This window comes from Mustela nigripes, chromosome 15, assembly GCF_022355385.1.
Source record: "Mustela nigripes isolate SB6536 chromosome 15, MUSNIG.SB6536, whole genome shotgun sequence".
In the NCBI taxonomy this organism is placed as follows: domain Eukaryota; kingdom Metazoa; phylum Chordata; class Mammalia; order Carnivora; family Mustelidae; genus Mustela; species Mustela nigripes.
The window spans coordinates 10,179,344-10,196,587 of NC_081571.1; the positions used below are offsets into that span (position 1 = coordinate 10,179,344).

General features: G+C 46.6%; 1 protein-coding gene across 1 annotated transcript; it reads right to left on the reverse strand.

Annotated features, from left to right (window-relative positions):
- Positions 1 to 308: 308 nt before the first annotated feature.
- On the reverse strand, positions 309 to 10,430 carry URAD (ureidoimidazoline (2-oxo-4-hydroxy-4-carboxy-5-) decarboxylase). The gene is made up of 2 exons (XM_059377562.1): positions 10,192 to 10,430; positions 309 to 1,465 (listed from the first exon to the last, which is right to left on the reverse strand). The coding sequence occupies exons 1-2, from the start codon at positions 10,373 to 10,375 to the stop codon at positions 1,125 to 1,127; spliced, it is 525 nt and encodes a 174-aa protein (XP_059233545.1). The 5' UTR covers positions 10,376 to 10,430; the 3' UTR covers positions 309 to 1,124.
- Between the last annotated feature and the right edge of the window lie 6,814 nt (positions 10,431 to 17,244).

Consider the following 17,244-nt stretch of genomic DNA (forward strand, 5'->3'; position numbering starts at 1 on the left):
GTTGTTGGGGTCAGACAAACCCTCCAGTGTGTGGGGAGAACCCATGCTCCCCAGAGAGAGAGAATGAGTGAGATCAACCCCTTTTGCATGAATGAATGGACATTCTGGCTTTCAGGACCGACAGCGCTGGAGCCCCAGGGTTGGTAACCTCCCCAGAAACCGCCTATGCGGGCCAGAAAGATTGCAATGGGCACCATTTTCCTCCATTACCTGCTTTATCAGCGCTGTAGGGGGTGGTTTCATCCTCATCTTGGGGGCCAGAATATCCAGCACTACTCAGTGAGTATTATTAAATTATTATTATTTATTTTATTATTAACTTTTTAATGACCGATGGCTCTCCCGAGGCAGCCTGAAGTTCTGACGACCCAAGTCTCAAGGGACGACCTTTGTGAGAGTCGGGGGTGGTGGGACGATCTCTGGAAGAGGCGGGGAGGCCGCCTGCCCCTGACTTTCAGGCCCGTCCAGCTTGGAGACACCCCCACTCCCACCCCTCTTTCAAGAGTGCCTGTGGCAGTTGCTCCGCCTGCCCCCACGGGGCGCCTTCCCAACGTTGGCCCGTCGCGAGGCTCCCATTCGCCCACGGACCCCCCACCCGCGGCTTGCCGGGCGCGGAGGACCCAAATCAGTACCTCGCTCTCCTCGCCCGGGCTCCCGGCTCCCGTAGGCGCCCCAGAGGGAGAAAACTACTTCTGCTCACATGTTAATGTCGGTACGGCAAAAGAGGTGGGGAAGAAAAAACAAAGTGCTGTGGAATAAAAAGATGCCTTTTCCTCCGGTTTTGCTTTGCAGCTCGGGCTTAGCGGGAGAGGATGCGGACCCAACAAGAGCTGGATAAGCGCTTTGGAATCCACAAAGGCTGGTGGTGTCAACGGGCTGCAAAGGGAGTGAAGAATTGAAGCAGTGAGCTGGATAAATCGGGGCCAAAGCACGAACCTCTACAGAGATTTTGGCAAAGCGTGCGCGTGTGAGTGGGTGGACAAAAAGGCTCATTATTCGTGCGGTGGCTTCAGTTCTCCCCTCCCTCTGCGCGCGTGTTGGACGCCGTTCCCGGCCCGCGCCAGCTACCGTCCCCGCACGTCCGGACGTGCGCCCCGGGTCCCGGGCTCGCGCGGCCACTACAGTCAGGTTTGTTCCGCGCCCAGGAGGTCGGCGAGACGCAGGTGGCCGATCTTCTTCACCTCGCCCAGGGCGGTGCGCAGCTCCTGCTCCGGCGGGCAGTGCAGCCTGCGCGCCAGCTCCCGCGGCACGGCCGCCCTGTCGCTCAGGCGCGCGGCGAGCACGAACGGGAAGCCGAAGCGCGCGCGGTACTGCGCGTTGAGCTCCGCCAGCCGGAGCCGCTCTTCGGCGTTCAGGCTCGTCAGGCCCGCGCTTCTCTGCTCCCGCTGCGACTCGGCGGTGAGCGTTCCCCGCTGCAGCTCGCGGCCCGCCAGGTCCGGGTGGCAGCGCAGGATGCCCTCTTGGCCTGCAGGAAAGCACAGACACGCGACGGGAACACGTTACCCCGCGGGCGCGGCGGAGAGGGCGCACGGGGCTGCGGGCCGCCCGAGCCCGGGCGCCTGCACCGCCCGAAGAGGGCTTCGCCAGGGAAGCCGGGTCTTCAGGAGGTGACGAAGGGCAGCAAGGGGTGTCCTGGAAGTGCAGGGGTGCCCACGGCCACCGTCCCTCAAACACGTCCCGAACCTTGCGCCCCTCCGTCCCAGCTTCAGGGGCCTCGGCCTGCACCCAGGGGCGGGGCGGGAAGTGACAAGTTTGTCCTTTGAGACCTTGGGGCAAGAAGAGCGGAGGGGAGAGGCCACTGGGGCTCGGAATTTACGACTTGCTCGGGAGGGAGCAGGGACGCGCGATAAGGAGACCGAGCATTTCGTATCTTTTCAAAGTCCTTTGCTCTCAAGGGGGCTTTGATGTCTCAGAGGGCCGGACACGGGGGCCTGAAGACTTCCTGCAAAAGCCACAGAATGGGTTTCGTTCTGTTCCAAAGGAGACGGGCGGGGAGGGTCCAGAGGGATAACATCCATGGGGCTTGGCAAATAAATGTCCAAGATTTTGTGATCCTAAGTGTGAGTTTTGGGCTTCTGGAATCAAGCATCCAAAGAGGCTTACAGATGATTAAGTGTAAAGAAACCCATTTCCAGCCGGAATTCCACAGCCCTTTGAATGAAAGTGACTTTTTTCCTTTTAGGAAAATAACACCCACTCATCACCTACCCTGCCTGAGGCTCCTTCCCCTTCTCCAACTGTAGGTTCCAAAGACACTGCAGACTGCCTTGGAGTTTTCTTGGGAGATAGTTTCTCATAATCTCCTAGACCTAAAATTGGAAATCCCTGGTGATTGACACCTGAGATTTTAAATCCAAATCCAGAGAGTTTCCCTGAGCCCCAGCCAGCCATTTTGCTCTCTCTCTAGAGAGAGAATTCGAATAGTCAAGGCTGGGCAGAATTTCAGATATGGTCAGCAGACAGCCGTAATCTGTACAATGAGGATAATGACATCTAACTTGCAGAGGAGCTGTGAGCATTAGAGACAATTCATTTCCCTAAAACACAGTGCCTGAGTCCGTGGGTGGCTTAGTGGGTTAAGCCTCTGCCTTCAGCTCAGGTCATGATCTCAGGGTCCTGGGACCCAGGCTGCATTGGGTTCTCTGCTCAGTGGGGACCCTGCTTTTCCCCCTCCCCCTGCCTGTCTCTATCCTTACCTGGTGATCTCTCTTTATTTAAATGTGATCTCTCTTTATTTAAATTTAAATGTGATGTCTTTTATTTAAATAAATAAAATCTTTAAAAAAAGAAAAAAACCACACACAGTGCCTAATGCTAGCAAACATCCAATAAACAGCCATTATTAGAAGTCGTAGTAAACACTGTTAATGGGACTGTGGTGCAGTTGGGAGTATCCGACTGTGGCCCTGGGATTAGCCATGAGTTCTGTTGGAAAAGAAGATCATTTAAAACTTGCTTTAGTTACGGCATAAACCTCCCAGTACTCAAACCTGGTAGTTTCTGCCCAATTAAACGATGATTGGGATGGCACCACCTAACTCTTAGACAGGGGCCAGGTAGGGATAACTGGGGTGGGGACATCTTTATTTAAGAAAACATTCAGTGAAAGTTCCGATGGGATTAGGTGACCTACCCAAGGTCACTTAGTAGCTCAAATGCCAGGCGGTTTGGGGGCACTGGCTGCCCCATGAGGCTAAGGGGCGCTTATTTAAACGAAACTCGTGTCGCCAATTCTCCCATCTTTATAACACCACTGTTTTAGACCCCCTCTCAGGAGCCCTATCCCTGGGGCGCTGCAAATGCCAGGTGGTTCTTTTCCATTTCCTGCGTCCAGCCCGGTCCGGGTGGGGCGAAAATGAAGGCGTTAAATTCCCTACCTGCACTCCCGGCCCCAAACGCTGGCCCTGGAGCTTGGCTGTGCCCAGCGGACACCTGCCACGCAGAATCTACTCTGCACCCACCCAGCCCTGGGCCCCCGCAAACAGTCGGCTGGGAATGGGGAAACAGAGTCGTGCGTGGCTCTGCAAGTCGACCCTGAGGGCTCCCCCGGGCTCTCCCTCCTTGCATATTCAGGTTTTCAAAGCAGCATGTAGACAGTGGTGACTTGTGTGTGTGTGTGTGTGTGTGGGGGGTCTGGCTGAGAGTCAGTATTCTCACCGACTCCCCTTCTCTCAGCTTCCCTTCCCCCCTTATTTCTTATTCTCTAGAGACCTAACTGGAGCTGGGGAGAAGTAGTTAGCTATTGGGTGGCGCCCGCATGGGGGTCCTTCCCCAGCGGACTCCCCTAGCTGACCACAGAGCAGAGAGAGGTAGAGGTGCAGTGGGGCTGGTCCCTCTTTCCTTTTTGCTTTCACACCTCGCTTCTCACTCCCCTGGGTTTGATTCCCCTCTTGAAAATGCCGCCTGGGGTTAATGTTTGCCCAGGATCCAGCCTGTGTTTTACACTGTTTGCAGGGAGGAGTGGGAGAAGAGGAGAGAAGGGAGGCCCAGAAAAGGGCAGAGCAAAGAGAAGAAGAACACACACACACACACACACACGCACACGCACACGCACACGCACGCACAGAGCTGCAGATAAAGAGAAAAGTACAGGGAGTCCCTCAGAGGATGGCAGCTCAGGAAAAAAGGGAACCTGATCCCATCTAACCAAAGACTTCCATTATTGCCCCACACCGCTGACCCCATGAGCATTCTCCCCACCCTCATTGGGGGGGGGCAGCTCAGCAGTGGAGTATCTTGTGCTTCTCAGGACTATGTCAATGCTGCCTAATCTTCAGTCTTTCTTTCTTTTTTTTTTTTTTTAAAAGATTTTATTTATTTATTTGACAGAGAGAGATCACAGTAGGAGAGAGGAAGGGAAGAGATCACAGAGAGAGAGGAAGGGAAGCAGGCCCCCCCCTGAGCAGAGAGCCTGAAGAGGGGCGCCTGGGTGGCTCAGTGGGGTAAAACCTCTGCCTTCGGCTCGGGTCATGGTCCCCGCATCAGGCTCTCTGCTCAGCGGGGAGCCTGCTTCCTCCTCTCTGCCTGCCTCTCTGCCTACTTGTGATCTCTGTCTGTCAAACAAATAAAAAAATCTTAAAAAAAAAAAAAAAGAAAATTAAAACCTACCTTTGATTCCCTACTGTCCTCTAGTTTCTTTCTATATCGCTGCTCCTCCTTACAGTGAACTCCTCAAAGGAGTTGTCTACGCAGTGTTCCCCGTTTTCTCACCTCCTATTTCACGCCTCCTATTTCACGTTCATTCTGTTAAGCTTTCAGCCCCGCCCACTAGCGAGTGCACACTCATCAGGGCCACAGATGATGGACATCTTGCCCAAGCCCCATGACCAGTGCCCGGTCTTCTTCCTCAGCCTCTGGAGAGAATGTCACAGGCTCGCTCCTCTCTCCTTAAAAGATTACCAGCGCTGGCCTCCTTTCTTCGCTGGTTCTTACTTTGCCAGATCACTGACACGGGAGTACCCCAGGACTCAGTACTTACCTGTCTTCCCTTCTGTATTTACACTGATGCCCAGATGTTCTCACTGAGTTCTGTATCTTTAAATGTCATCAGTTTTTTGTTGTTGTTGTTTTTTAAGAATTTCATTTCTTTATTTGAGAGAGAGAGAAGGAAAGAGAGGGAGAGAATGAGGTAGGGGGAGGGGCAGACAGAGAGAGAAGCAGGCTCCCCGCTAAGCAGGGACCCCACCAGCAGGAATGCCCTCTGTTTTGTTTTGTTTTGTGTGTGTGTGTGTGTTTTAACGACACCCAGATCCAGTCCAGCCTACAGCTTGCCAATGAGTTCCTGTGTTGTAATCCATAAGGACACTCAATATTTTCATTTGGATGATTATTACGCCCCTCAGACACAACAAGCTCCCATTTTCTACCTTGTCTTCTCAATTGTAAAGTTTTCCCCATTGTAGAAAACGACACCACTGCCCATCCAGTTACTCAGATTAAAAATTTAAGTTACCCTTCATTTCTCTTTGTTTTTGATCTGTCTTCCCCCCCAAATCCATTAAAAAAACAAACAAACAAACTATTGAGGGGCAATTGGGTAGTGAAGTCGGTTAAACCTCTGCAGACTCTTGGCTTCAGCTCAGGTCCTGGTCTCAGGGTCCTGAAATACAGCAGCCCCCCTCCCCAGTCAGGCCCCACACTCAGCAGGGAGTCTGCCTGAGACTCCCTCTCCCTTTGCTCCTCCCCCCATTTGCTCTCTCTAAATAAATAAATACACGTTTTTAAAACCTGCAAATCAAACTCTAAAATGTATTCTGAGAACCCAGTCACATCTCTCCATCTCTCCTGCTCCAACCTGAGTCCAAATGAGCATCTCCCCTCACTTTTACCACCTCCTCAGTCCCTGTACCTGACCTCCCTTTCCTTCTATCTCTCCCCTTGTCACTATTCTCCCCACACTGTGGGCTTTCTGTGCTCCCGAAATGCCAAAAATTTTAAGTGCCTTTTCTCAGATGGCCTTCTCCTGGATCTTAGACTGCTTCCTTCTCATTTCTCAGTCTTAAACTCAAATGTCACTTCCTAAGAATGACCTCTTTCATTACACATTTTCTTCTAAGAGTTCCTAGAATGTGAAAGTATCTTCTTATTCATGTTCATCCTGTCCCTCTTTACTAGAATGTAAACTCATTGAAGGCAGGCACTTGTCTTGTTCACTGCTCTGTCCCCCATGCCTGGTACGATTCCTGGGACCCAGTGGGCACCTGACCAACACATCACTCTCAGGAAGGAGTGCTATATGTTTTTTTTGATGGAACACCCTTTAATAGTCTCTTCTAAGTACCTTATAATCTGCATTTCAGGGAATTATGAGTATCTTTCTTATTCATTCAACAACTATGAAATATGTATTAAGTAATAAATTATAGAACGACTGTGCAATTTTGGAATGTCACAAGGAGATACACGATTAACCCTATGTTATGAGAGGGCTTTTTCCCTCTTTGATTTTTAACACAAATCAATACTGAATTGGTTTGTTATTGGCTGTGTGTGTTTGTGTGTATGTGAGGGTACGTGTGTATGGGTGTTTCAACCATCTTCCCTTTACTTTTGCCCTGCCCCTTGCCTGGAAATGAGGAACTGTTTGGCTCAGAGTACTTTGCCAGTTGAGCTAGAGCTGAATATTAATCCTGGACTGCCACCTACTGACCAATAATCATCATAGTGCAATGGAAATAGATTGTCAACCTTGGTTTACTCTAGAAACAAGATTTTCATTTCCACTAATGGTAGACGGTTTTCTTTTCTTTTCTTTTCTTTTCTTTTCTTTTCTTTTCTTTTCTTTCTTTCTTTCTTTCTTTCTTTCCTTCCTTCCTTCCTTTCTTCCTTCATTCTTTCTTTCAGATTTTATTTACTTATTTGACAGAGATCACAAGTAGGCAAGAGGTAGGCGGGGGAAAGGGAGGAGGCAGGCTCCCTGCTGAGCAGAGAGCCTGATGCGGGGCTCGATCCCAGGACCCTGAGATCATGACCTAGCTGAAGGCAGAGTGCTTAACGCACTGAGTCACCCAGGTGCCCCATAGACAGTTTTCTTAGATCATGTATAAAACAAAGTCTTGACCAAGTAGATTACCATATCCCGAACTTTACTTTAAGGTGTCTTTTAGCTTTCGGATTCGAAGACTATTACACCCATTTGTTCCCAACCATGCAAAGATTAAAGCTAGACTAGTCAGTAAATCCTATTTTATTTGCTTATTTAAACAGCTGAACATAGCATCTGGGACATCGGGCATTAATATTAATTGAATAAATTACTGAACAAATAGATGTAACCCCTAGAAAATGTTTCTAGCTGTTCCTCCCTGATTCTCTAAAAATGCCGCAAAAGCTGTTGGGTTGACTATCAGAGTTCTGAATTCCAGTTCTGCCACTTTCTAGTTGTGTGTTCTTTTGACCAAGTTATTTAATCTCTCTGTGCCTCAGTTTTCATCTGTAAAATGGGTATAATAATAATACTTGCTTTATAAGATTGTTACAAGGATACAATGAGTTGACAAGTGCAAAGTGCTGAGAAAAGTGCCTGAAACACACCAATAGTAAGGGTGAAATGCATTGTAGCTATTGTTATTATTAGTTGCTTATTTAACAACATCAGCAGCAGCAACCTCATCAGTGTGACCACCCATACAGCATTGAAGCTCTGCTCCCACCTGTCTGAGAGAGTGTGGATGCTGGCTTAGGGCTGAGAAGTAGCCCACAGGGAAGTCCCTCCACAGAACAAGGTCTAGTCCAGAAACGAACAACCCTCCAGTTTCCTCTGGGCATTTTGTCCCACTGACTTGCCACTAAAGTCACTCCAGGGAAAATGTGTGGGAACAGCGTAATATCAGGAACCGTCATCTTTAAAAATCATTTCATGATTTCACCTTCTAAATCATTTCATGCATTTAAATCTTTATTAAGTCCCAGTATCCTATTCACTGAATGATGTAAGATTCTGACACTGGCTGGAATACAGAGTTCCTGTTGAGTTAGGAGAAGGATCAAAAACAAGCCTTGGGAGAGAGGGAGTGAATGCCAATCCCCAAATCCCACTTTGCTCGGGATTGTGATTGGATTTAACCTTAACCAGACCTTTTTTTTTTTAAGATTTTATTATTTTTTGACACAGAGAGAGAGACAGAAGCAGGCTTCCTGCAGAGCAGAGAACCTAATGCGGGGTTCGATTCCAGGATCCTGGGATCATGACCTGAGCCGAAGGCAGGTGCTTAACAACTGAGCCACCCAAGCACCCCTTAACCCAGAACCTCTGCTCAAACCTATCAGGGTGCCTGCTGGTGGGAAAGAAGACAGAAATAGGGAAGTTTTAATTTTATTATCTAAGTTTCTGGCACAGCAAACTCTAAATAAATGTCAAGTAACTGGATAAACCAGTGAATACTGGATTTAAATTATCCATGTAATACCTTCCCTCCCCAGCCCCATCACCCAGTCCCATCATCCCTTGTGTTTTAAGACAGATAATGGGATTTTTCTCTTATTTTTACCGTGATAGAAAAAAATGCTATTCATAAGGCATTCACACCCTTTAAAAATTATTTCCCTCTGGTCTTGAAGGCTTTCGTTTGATCCACATTTTCCTGTCAGACATTTTGAACACGGGTTCTGGTGAACATGGTGAACATGAACATGGGTTCTTGCTCTTTCCAGCTCACTCTGTAGGCTGTGGGCTGACAAGGGGAACCCCTTCCCTCCCCAAGCCAGGGCTGAACATTCCTGTGAGTCATCAGTCACAAGGCTCTGGTGTCCATCAGCCTCATTAATTTCTGAGCCCATGGCAGAGCTGAAAAAGGCCCTGAGAACTGGGTGACTGCCAACAAAGTCTTGATATTTCTGTCAGTTTGATTTTCTAACACCTTCCTCCCCTCTTGCTAAATGTGCTTAAAACAAATTAAAATGAGTTCCTTCCTTGGGAGACATTCATCTGACAATTGGAAACCATCCTGAATGTCAAACTCCGGATGGATAGGCAAGAGTTCTGTTTCTTGGCCTTGTAATGGTGAAGAGAGTGGCCATTTTCCCCCAACCCCTCCAAACACAGACCAGATCTCTGTAGAAGGCCCCTCTGTGAAGGCAGCCCTTGCCCCTCATCTCCCTTCGAGCTTTTCTGAAGATACAGGACAGCCCAGTGAGTGGGCTCTAATCCTGGGCCTCTGAATCTTTGTGAGGCCATGTGTCATTCTGAGTCACTTGGGGTTAGACTAAACCTCCACCCCCGCCTCTCCTCACCCTACACCCAGAAGTGTCTTCTTTTCTCTCTCTACCCAGAGGAAGTCAACAATTTCTTTCCCTTTCTCCAGAGGAATTCTTTCAGATTTTTGTCTTTTCCCCTTCACTCCCTCAGGGAGTTGCTGATCTGAATGAGTTTACTTTCTTTGGCGGTCCAGTCCAAACTGGCCCTTTCTGGTAAAAATGTCACCCATCTGCTCTTTCCCCTGGGCTCCTGAGATATTCTGATACTGTGCTGTCTCCTGTCCTGCATACAGGACATTCCCAAAGTGAACACACTTGGCTAAGAGAGGGTGGGCCCTCTGCCTGACCTTTGGCCTCTGAGCCACTATGAGGCCTGAGGAAACAAGTGCCTGTTCCTCTTCCTCTTGACCTCATAGCTTTAATATTTAACAGCTCTTTTACCTGAGCCAACGTATGTCTCTTTTTCTAAAAATTTAATACAATTTTTTTAAAAAACAGACTCTGTGCCCAGTGTGGAGCCCAATAAGGGGCTAGAACTCATGACCCTGAGATCACTACCTGAGCTGAGACCAACATACATCTTTAATTCCACTTTGGCCTAACACCTTGCAAGTGTCTGACTCGCATTGAATAAGCCTGAGGAAAGTAAACCTTACAATAAAAAGTGCTGATCAACATATCAGCGATAAGCAACTAGGCTGAAACATATAAAAATATTTTGAGGGGCGCCTGGGTGGCTCAGTGGGTTAAGCCTCTGCCTTCGGCTCAGGTCATGATCTTGGGGTCCTGAGATCAGCCCTGCATGGGGCTCTCTGCTTAGCAGGGAGCCGGCTCCCCCGCTCCCGCCCTCTGTCTGCCTCGCTGCCTACTTGTGATCCTTCTGTCAAGTAAATAAATAAAATCTTTTTAAAAATTAAAAAAAAGATAAAAATATTTTGATAAGCATATTCGAAATCCTTTTGTGGAGATTCTCAGCGTCTAATGCCGAAGCCTTACCTGACTGCGGAAGGGCGTCAATGAAGGCAAAGAAGTGCTTCTCTAAATCTTCCAAGTTGGAGAACGGGCGCTGGGACCAAACAGCAGCGGCAATCAGAGGACACCTCTCAATGACATTCCCAAACACATCCACAAATTCCCCAAAGTCCATGGAGTTGACCTTCTCAATGTCCATTGCTTGCATTCAGCCCGAGGCCGGAGAACGGCAGCTCCCCTCTCAAAAGCAGGTGACCCTGGCTCTGCTCGCCAGCTTATATTTGCTGAATACGCAAGATTTTTTTTTTTTTTTTTTTTAAATGCAACACCAGCGTGGCATGTTTTGAATGCCTCTGGCAGGAGTACATCCACAATCCTTGTGTAATGAGCAAACTGAGGTTAAGGTTCTAATCCGGGGAGTGGAGATCTCTATATGGGAAATGTTTCTCACCAAATTGTTCCCACCAAGCTGGGAGGGACCCTATTTCACTGTGGGCCTTCAAGCCAGAGACCCTTTTGGTGTCATTAACATTTTTTTTAAAAGATTTTATTTATTTATTTGACAGACAGAGATCACAAGTAGACAGAGAGGCAGGCAGAGAGAGAGAGAGAGCGGAGGAAGCAGGCTCTCCGCGGAGCAGACAGCCCGATGTGGGGCTCGATCCCAGGACCCTGGGATCATGACCTGAGCCGAAGGCAGAGGCTTTAACCCACTGAGCCACCCAGGTGCCCCTGTCATTAACATTTTAATGTCAAGGGTATCCCAGGAAGTTTTGTCTGATAACTCAAACACAGGTCACAAGTCCACCTGCCTAATGTGTGATTTCCCATTGGTTGCTGCTAGAGAGGTCAGATGGTGTGTTTTATCTTTTCTCTGTATCTCAGATGCTTAACATGACAGGTACTTCATAAATGCTCATTACACAGGATGTGGCATCTAAGAGATAATGGTGTCCCCTTTACAGTTGTCTCTCAGACACCATGACGTGTTAGTTTCTTCCTGAATATATATACAAACCTATCTGAAATCACCTTGCTTATTGTATTTACTTATTTGCATATCATCTCTCAGCCCCAACTAATTCCATGAGCCTGGAGACAGTGTGTCTTGTTTGCCTCTGTGTCCTGGGTGCCTAGAGCTGTGCCCACGGTAGGGGTGACTTAGTTGACCAAAGGACCACAAAGATTTAATTTCTCACCTATAGCTTTCATGTGTACTCAAAACAAAAGAAACCATGGAAGATAAAGTTAAAAAAAAAAAAAAGAAGGGTCAAAATTTTAAAATAAATTGCTGCTGTTTCCCTTTAGAACAAAAAAATGCAAACATATTTGTAAAAGTCATACTAGCTACATGTTTGCCTCCATCGGAGTCAAAACTCAAGGGTAGAGTGGCCATATTAGCTTTTTTTTTTTTTTTAAAGATTTTATTTATTTATTTGACAGACAGAGATCACACGTAGGCAGAGAGGCAGGCAGAGAGAGAGGAAGGGAAGCAGGCTCCCCGCTGAGCAGAGAGCCCTGATGCTGGGCTCCATCCCAGGCCCCTGGGATCATGACCTGAGCGGAAGGCAGAGGCTTTAACCCACTGAGCCACACAGGCGCCCCCCCCCCCCCCATATTAGCTTTACTAAGTCAACTACATCGTCCACTGTGGTTTATGACAGGTGGGTGACAATAGTGCCCTTGACCATCTTTCAGATGTCATGGAATTTGTCCTCCTGTTTGTGGACATTGTCTAGCCCAGGTTCCCTCTGACGACCTGACAGAGGGACCAAGAATTCATCTCTTGAAAAGAAGCTGGTAAGGTTTGCTTTTGTAGGAAGTAAATCCAGTGACACGAGACTGCCATTACTGGCTTGTCTTCATAGAAGTTAACAGGGATATATAATGTACCATGTATTTGTGAAAACACAGAGAATCCCCTAGTGTGTACACGGTTTGGGGTATAGAACTCAGTGTGGAGAGCACAGACCCAGGAGAGTTCTGATCCTGCCTCTGTCACTGATCAGACATTTGGCAAGTGATCAAACTTTCTGTTCTTCAGTTTCTTTGTAAAATGGGGATAATGATGTATTTACCTTGTGGGATTTGGGGAAAGATTGGTGACTACACAGAAGTACAGAAAACAGCTCCTTTACAGAGCTCTACATGGGCTAACGTTTTCTGCATACAATCTCTCCATTAGACCAACCACAGAATTTTCTCCTTTATCCTTTCTGTCATTAGAGCTTTTTCCTTGTCCATGCGGACTTTGCTGCAGACCCCGCTAATAGCTCAATATCCATTTTTTCCCTTTCTTGAGGACATCCCTGCCCTGAGCCTCGGTTCACTCTAGCATGACCTGTGCAGCATCTGCAATGTCCAAATAAGACTGTGGAGAGATAAGACTGAGGGGGAATCTGGCTGGATCCCCACGACTGGTCTGTCCAGGCTCTCCAGCCTTATTACCACCCTCATTCCTGGAATCTGGGAAAAGAAGGTAGGCCAGAAGCCAAGAAAGAAGACCATCCTGGGTCCACGGCTCTTTGTCCCCCACCCCTCAGTCCTGACCCCTTACAATTTCCTGCTCTTATCTCTGCACACTGAGGGTCTCCACCAGCAAAGGAGCTCCTGCCTGGGGCTGGGAGCCTGGGGGTTCTCAGTTCCTCTGAGAACAGCAGGAGATAGACATCTGAATTTGCAAGTAGAAACTCCTTCCTGTCATGGCAATGCTGATACACAAGGATGGGAAGGACCTCCCTGCTGATATTGCTACCTTTCTGGCACAGACTAGACACTGAAACTTCTATTTTGCTCTATCTATTGTATAATAATGAAACTCCAAATTACCTACTAACATTCGAACTGCGAGACACAAAAAAGTTAAGGAATTAAATAATTGCAGACATAAAAACCTATGGACAAAAAAAAAAAAAAAACAAATTACTAATGTGGAACTCAGCAGCTCATGCTGCTGGGCTTAACTCAGCACTCTGGGCTTCACCTCTGTTGACCCTCACCGATCAAATCAATCGAAGAAATGGCAAGTGGTCAGAAGGTAAGGCAATTTGTAGCTGAGCAAAAAGCCAATATATTGAACAGTACACCATACAGAGGGGGATTGTGTGGTATACAAATTATATATCAATAAAGCTTTTTAAAAAAGTGCAATGAGGGGGACCTAGGTGCCTCAGTGGTTAAGCATCTACCTTAGGTTCAGGTCATGATCCCAGGGTCCTGGGATTGTGCCCACATCTGGCTCCCTGCTCAGCGGGGAGCCTGCTTCTCCCTCTGCCACTCCCCCTGCTTGTGTTCCCTCTCTTGGTGTCTCTCTCTCTGTCAAATAAATGAAATCTTTTTTTTTTTTTAATTTGACAGAGATCACAAGTAGGCAGAGAGGCAGGCAGAGAGAGGAGGAAGCAGGCTCCCCGCTGAGCAGAGAGCCCAATGTAGGGCTCTATCCAAGACTCCGAGATCATGACCTGAGCAGAGGCTTAACCCACTGAGCCACCCAGGCGCCCTGAAATCTTTTTTTTTTTTTTTAAGTGAAATGATATAAACATGTAGCCTCATAATTTGTTTGATCCTACCAGATAGGATTCTTACATTCTGGTTGCTGAATATATTATATTTGATTCTATTATAATTTTTCTCTTAAGACGCTTTTAGCTGAACATGGAGAATTATTTTTTTCTTTAAGTAAGCTTCATGCCCAGTGTGGAGCCCAACGAGGAGCCTGAACTAATGACCCTGAGATCAAGACCTGGACACTTACCCGACTGAGCCACGCAGGCACCCCAACACAGAGAAAATAGTTAACCACAAATTTTTGTTTCATGTTTTTTTGGTTGTAACACTCACACATCCATTCCCTTTAACTGGCAGCCCTTAACTTTTCATTTATGGAGCTTAAACGGGAGCGTTTTCCCAATGAAATGCCAGAAAGACAGATTGCTTTTCTTCATATTATGTATTTTTAATTTGAGGCAAATTGGGAGTCAGAACTCATAATCTTGCTGTTACCAGACCACGTTCATTAGCTGAGGACTGAGGCAAAGCAAGAAGCACTGGCAGGAGCCCAGACCTTGGGTGTGGCTGTGAAGAGGCGGAGGGTGTGGTGCTAGGCCAGGCCAGAGCTTAGTACCTGCTTTGTGTGGCTAAGTTGGTGACAATCTTCCTAAACCTTGATTTCACCGGTTGCTAAACTGCCACAGCACATCCTTCTACCTCCCGTCTTGTTCAATGAAATACACATGTGAAGCCTTCAGCGAGTCACTGGAATACAGTCTATTATCAACAAATGTTCATATAAAGCCAGGTGCAAAATGACCAATACTGGATGGTTCTACTCCTATGAGGTACCTAGAGGAGTCAAATTCAGAGACGCAGAAAGTAGAGGGGCGCCTGGGTGGCTCAGTCGGTTAAGCATCTGCCTTCAGCTCAGCTCATGATCCCGGGGTCCTGCTTGTCCCTTGTCCTCTGCCCCTCCCCCAGCTTACACATGTGCACTCTCTCAGTCTCTCTTTCTAAAATAAATAAATTTTTTTTTTAAGAAGCTTTTTAAAATAACTTTTTAAAAGTGATTGTCAGGGGCTGGAGGTAGATGGAAAAGAGAGTTATTGTTTAATGGGGACAGAGTTTCAGTTTGTAAAGACAAAAAATTTCCACCAGAGCTGGATAGCGGTGATGGTCATATAACACTGTGAATGTACTTAATGACATCGAGCCCTACACTTAAAAATGATTAAGATGGTAAATTGTACATGTACATGTATGTAGGTTATATATATTTTACCACAAAAAACTCATCAAGCCTTTTCTGATTAAGTAAGATAATTTGGAATTTAAGTACATGGTAGGCTCCGAGGAACTAAAAAGATGTGCTGTTTTTATTTTTACTTTATTTATTATTAGTATTTTTTAAGGAAGCACACAGAGTTCTGTCTTTTCTTTTTCTTATTTTAAAAAGATTTTTATTTATTTGACAGAGAGAGAGAGACAGTGAGAGAGGGAACACAAGCAGGGGGAGTGGAAGAGGGAGAAGCAGGCTTCCTGCAGAGCAAGGAGCCAGATGCAGGGCTCGATTCCAGGATCCTGGAATCATGACCTGAGCCGAACGCAGATGCTTAATGGACTGAGCCACCCAGGTCGTCCAGTGTGGTGTTTTTAGGTGATAATTCCCCCTCACCCTTTTTTTCTGCTGCTTAGAGTCATGATGGCATAGACAGAAGCAAATTTGAACGCTGATAGGTAATTTAACAGAAATGACAGTGGGAGTGGCAAAGGGGTTCGGATAATCATGTCACTGGGAAAGTCCCTCCTGAAGAGCTGAGGAAAGAGAAGGAAGATCAGGAAGAAACACAAGTGGCAAAGGTGGGTGAAGGAGGGACAGAAGATGGATAATCGAAGGGCTGGAACTTTGATAAGAGGTCACCCAGGACATCTTCCTGCTGCAGGCCAAACACCCCTGGCTGTTTTCCTTACTCCAAAAGATCTCTGAGAAAAAGACTCGGTTTTCAACTGGAAGCCAGCCAGTCCAGGCTCAGGCAACACTATGCATAGAAAGTGTTCCAAAAAGAATAAGCTCCAAAGTCAGTCCCCTGTGCTGGTAAACGTGCTGTGCAGAATCTAGTGGTAAAAACTGAGTTCCATAAAGAAACTGACAGACTGCTCTGTTAATGTGGGAAATGTGAAAATAATGTGCGAAATGTGAAAATAATGTGTGTAAAATGCGCAATAGTTATCATAGTCAAGAAATAACCAGGTACTGAATAAATGAATTTTAAGTGATCTGTGTAGAGGATTGTTCTTCCTTCTAATTAATAGACTGGCCTTTTCTTTATTCTGCTTGTTAAAATTTGTCTTTCCAGAGGCAGGGTGAGGGAATGAAGTCCAGCCCCCTGCTTGGGATTAATTAAAAACACAGTAGTCCTAGGGCGCCACCTACTGGTCAGATGGAAGGGACTGCACGCAGTAGCAAGAACACATCTCTAAAATCAGTGCTTGTAAGTTGTGTTTTTCCACGTGGTAACAATGTGTGGTTTGGGGCGCCGGAATGGCTTAGTCAGATTACTTAAATAAATAAAACTTAAAAGAAATTTAAAAAATTAATATTTAGTTTTTATGTAATCTCTACACTCAACGTGGGCCTTGAACTCACAACCCCATGGTCAAGAGTCGCTAGTGCTTCTGACTGAGCCAACCAGGAGACCCCAAAATAAAATCTTTTAAAAAAAATGTGTAGTTAAGTCAGAGATACAACTTGACCTACATTAATACCGGATCTGTGATAAGAGCTGGGTTTAGTAGAGTCTAATTCTGTTTTCCCCAATACAGTTTTTTAAATGCCTCCCTTCCTCAGAGAATGTTGCCTTTTAAATATCATATTATCATTTTTGATATTTAAATATCATATTATCATTCGGCTCCGGTGGTGGTCCCAGAGTCATCAGGCTCTCTGCTCCGCAGGGAGCCTGCTTCCCCTTCTCTCTCTCTGCCTGCCTCTCTGCCTACTTGTGATCTCTGTCAAATAAATAAATAAAAGCTTTAAAAACAAACAAACAAACAAACAAATAAATAAATGTCATATTTGGGTGAGTTGGGGGAAGTTGGGGGGAAACTGGAGGGGGAGACCAGCCATGAGAGACTGTGGACTCTGAGAAACAAACTGAGGGTTTGGAAGGGAAGGGGGCGAGGAGTTGGGTGAGCCTGGTGGTGGCTATTATGGAGGGCATGTATTTTTTTTATTAAAGATTTTATCTATTTATTTGACAGACAGAGATCACAAGTAGGCAGAGAGGCAGACAGAAAGAGAAGAGGAAGCACGCTCTCCGCTAAGCAGAGAGCCTGATGAGGGGCTAGATCCCAGGACCCTGGGATCATGACCTGAGCTGAAGGCAGAGGCTTTAACCCACTGAGCCACCCAGGTACCCATGGAGGGCACGTATTGCTTGGAGCACTGGGTGTGGTGCATAAACAAAGGATGCTGGAACACTGAAAAGAAATAAAGTAAAATAAAATGGAAAAAAAATAAATATAATATTTGGTATTTTAAAAAGTTATATTACAAAGTAAGATAATATCACTGAACACCATGAA

Bases quoted from the DNA above. Each gene is read 5' to 3' on its own strand.
- URAD (XM_059377562.1), bottom strand. From the start codon at position 10,375: ATGCAAGCAATGGACATTGAGAAGGTCAACTCCATGGACTTTGGGGAA. The intron at 1,466-10,191 runs GTAAGGCTTCGG...GCTTTCCTGCAG, and splicing joins TGACGCCCTTCCGCAGTCAG to GCCAAGAGGGCATCCTGCGC.